This window comes from Pinus tabuliformis, chromosome 8 (assembly GCF_031772625.1).
Source record: "Pinus tabuliformis cultivar Carrire ecotype Pingquan chromosome 8, CPIR1, whole genome shotgun sequence".
In the NCBI taxonomy this organism is placed as follows: domain Eukaryota; kingdom Viridiplantae; phylum Streptophyta; class Pinopsida; order Pinales; family Pinaceae; genus Pinus; species Pinus tabuliformis.
Genome location: NC_142294.1, coordinates 803,705,973 through 803,708,363, shown reverse-complemented (window position 1 = coordinate 803,708,363; position 2,391 = coordinate 803,705,973). Strand labels below are relative to the sequence as shown.

Below are 2,391 nucleotides of genomic sequence, written 5' to 3'. Positions count from 1 at the left end.
AGCTCACTAAACCCTTTTTCCATTATATTATTGTAAAGTTGATAATATTTTTAAATAATAAGAATGTTGTTTTAAATTAGTCTATTTATTTTGTTAGTTAAATTTATAGAGTTTTAAATCAATAACTTTTATATAAGGTGGAGTGACTGATTATTCGAAAATCGAAAATGAGGAGCATTAGGGTTTCTTTCTCTATTTGCAGGATTTGTTGGGCCGCCATCGTTCAGTGTTAGTCTTCTCTTGGTGCGGATAGAGGGTGCTTCCTACATTGTGATCTATGCATTGGTTGAGACTATTTATGGCCTAAGTTGAGGGTATATAGTTCAAAGGTCTAGAGTCGAGATTTTTTATATGTTATTCAACATTCTATCTTAGGGGTTGACAATGGTCTTTTGCCCCAATCATGGCCGTTGTGGGTGTGAAAGACTATGGATTGGGTTTGTCATGTTATGAATGATCCCAATAATTTTATATGGGTATTTTTTGGTCGAATCTGCATATAAGTCTTTACCTCATTGTGCAATTGCAAGTGATTAATGTGGAGTTTGACCTTTGCAAATTTATGGTGGAAAATCCCCAAACAAATTATCTATGTCAAGGATTTGAAATATTTTCTCTCGGAACTGGTAGGAAAACTGGCTTTTCCTACATATTTGGGGGATTTTCTTGGTCCCTTTTTCAATCTTTGAAGAGGGGGCATATATGTAAAACTTTGAAAGAGAATTATAGCTATCAATTAGATCTAGAAAAGAAGGCATATTATCAATTTGTTATGATTAACCTTGATCGGAAATTGACTCTTATAAGGGTTTGGGCTCGGGCTCGGGATCTGGTGCAAGATCTTAGGCAAAAGGTCCAAGAAAATTTGGATATTCCAACAAAGCTTCAAAGTTTGATTTTTTCATGGAAATCAAAGCAAGATATCACGGAGTTGCAAGAATGTGACTTTGATCAAGATTCATCCATCATCTTAAACTTGGCATTTCACGGACTTCCTCGATCTTTCATTTTACGAATGATTTTTAAACATTTGTGCAATTATTTTCATTGTTAAGATTCATAATTAAATTCCTTGAAAGTAGCTCATACTCATGTAAATAACTTATTTCCCATGAATTATAGGCCACCATAATTTAAGCAAATATTTGCATATTAATTTTTCTATTTCATATATCAATTTGCAACTTTTTTAAAAAACATAACATCCACTTAAATAACAACAACTACACTTATTTTTTATTTAATACTACAATTCCAAAAGGATAAATAAAAAAAATTATTAGCTTAAACTAGAAAGTTTTGTATAAACTACACGGTGGCCACTTAACCGGCCATCACAACTAGTCAAAGAAAATAGGAAAGCAACTGATGCAACTGCTATGAATAATCATATACACAGGTTTCCTTATGGATATGCCATAAAACCAATATTAAACCGATATCATATGTGAAACCTCCTCCACGTTAAGCATAAAGATGTAACAATAATTAGATATCATCTTGCACGCCCTCTTATAACATCGATGGCCAACTCAGTGGGATCTGTTGCCTGCACTTCACGGTACACACCATCCAACTCCCTCCTAAACTTGTCCTTGGAGCTCGCATACACCATCTTGCTCCTCACCCTTGAAGACTCAGGAGACCTGTAAATTTGTTTATTCACGTCAAAATCTATGTAATATATTTGAAAGAAGCTGTAGGAAGAAAACTACCATAAAATATTGCTAAAATAACCATTTCATAATTAATAAATATACATTGGGAAGAAATAAATTAATAAAACTTCCACTTAATTCAACGACTTGATAATTAAAAATCATTATGAAGAAATAAATTAATGAAACTTAACAGTAACGTTGACATACTTACCAGGAAATGAAGAATATCTTGCTCTTTTGACAGTCGTCTTCGGTCACAAAATCGAAGTCATAGACCGCGTATCTACACTCTGTCTCGGGAAGAGAAGCCCTGAAGTTATCATAATTCTCACCAGGGCCACCAAGTTTATCTACCGTGACCTGATTTTCATTTTCGCCAATCTTGAATATTATGAAGCGATATATCTTCTTCCTCTTCAGATCAAAGAATGTAGACTTGCATTCGTCACTGACAGCCATCCCAGAACATGCACTCGCCTGCAAGTATTAAGAAAGAAAACCTTCAAAGAAAGACCTTAACAGAATTTGTTTCACCAAAACAGTGGACCTTTAAGCTTTTAAAGGAAAATTAAAGCAAAGGCAGAATACTGACCATTTGAGGAAAGAAAAAGCCGATTCCTGTAAATTACAGTGACCGAGAACGTCTATCTAACTCCAAGATCCGCAGGAAGGAAGGATAATTAAAGGTGTAGAATTCTTGCAGATCCCAGACCGCGGGATGCAAGCCCTG

At 34.6% G+C, this 2,391-nt stretch overlaps 1 protein-coding gene across 1 annotated transcript; it reads right to left on the bottom strand.

Moving 5' to 3' along the window:
• Positions 1–1,495: 1,495 nt before the first annotated feature.
• LOC149238024 (actin-depolymerizing factor 7-like) lies at positions 1,496–2,138 on the bottom strand. Its single transcript, XM_089366902.1, has 2 exons — positions 1,873–2,138; positions 1,496–1,646 (listed from the first exon to the last, which is right to left on the bottom strand). Exons 1-2 carry the CDS (start codon positions 2,118–2,120, stop codon positions 1,496–1,498), a joined length of 399 nt encoding a protein of 132 aa, XP_089223028.1. The 5' UTR covers positions 2,121–2,138.
• Positions 2,139–2,391: the final 253 nt, after the last annotated feature.

Bases quoted from the DNA above. Each gene is read 5' to 3' on its own strand.
- LOC149238024 (XM_089366902.1), bottom strand. From the start codon at position 2,120: ATGGCTGTCAGTGACGAATGCAAGTCTACATTCTTTGATCTGAAGAGG. The intron at 1,647-1,872 runs GTAAGTATGTCA...ACAAATTTACAG, and splicing joins AAGATATTCTTCATTTCCTG to GTCTCCTGAGTCTTCAAGGG.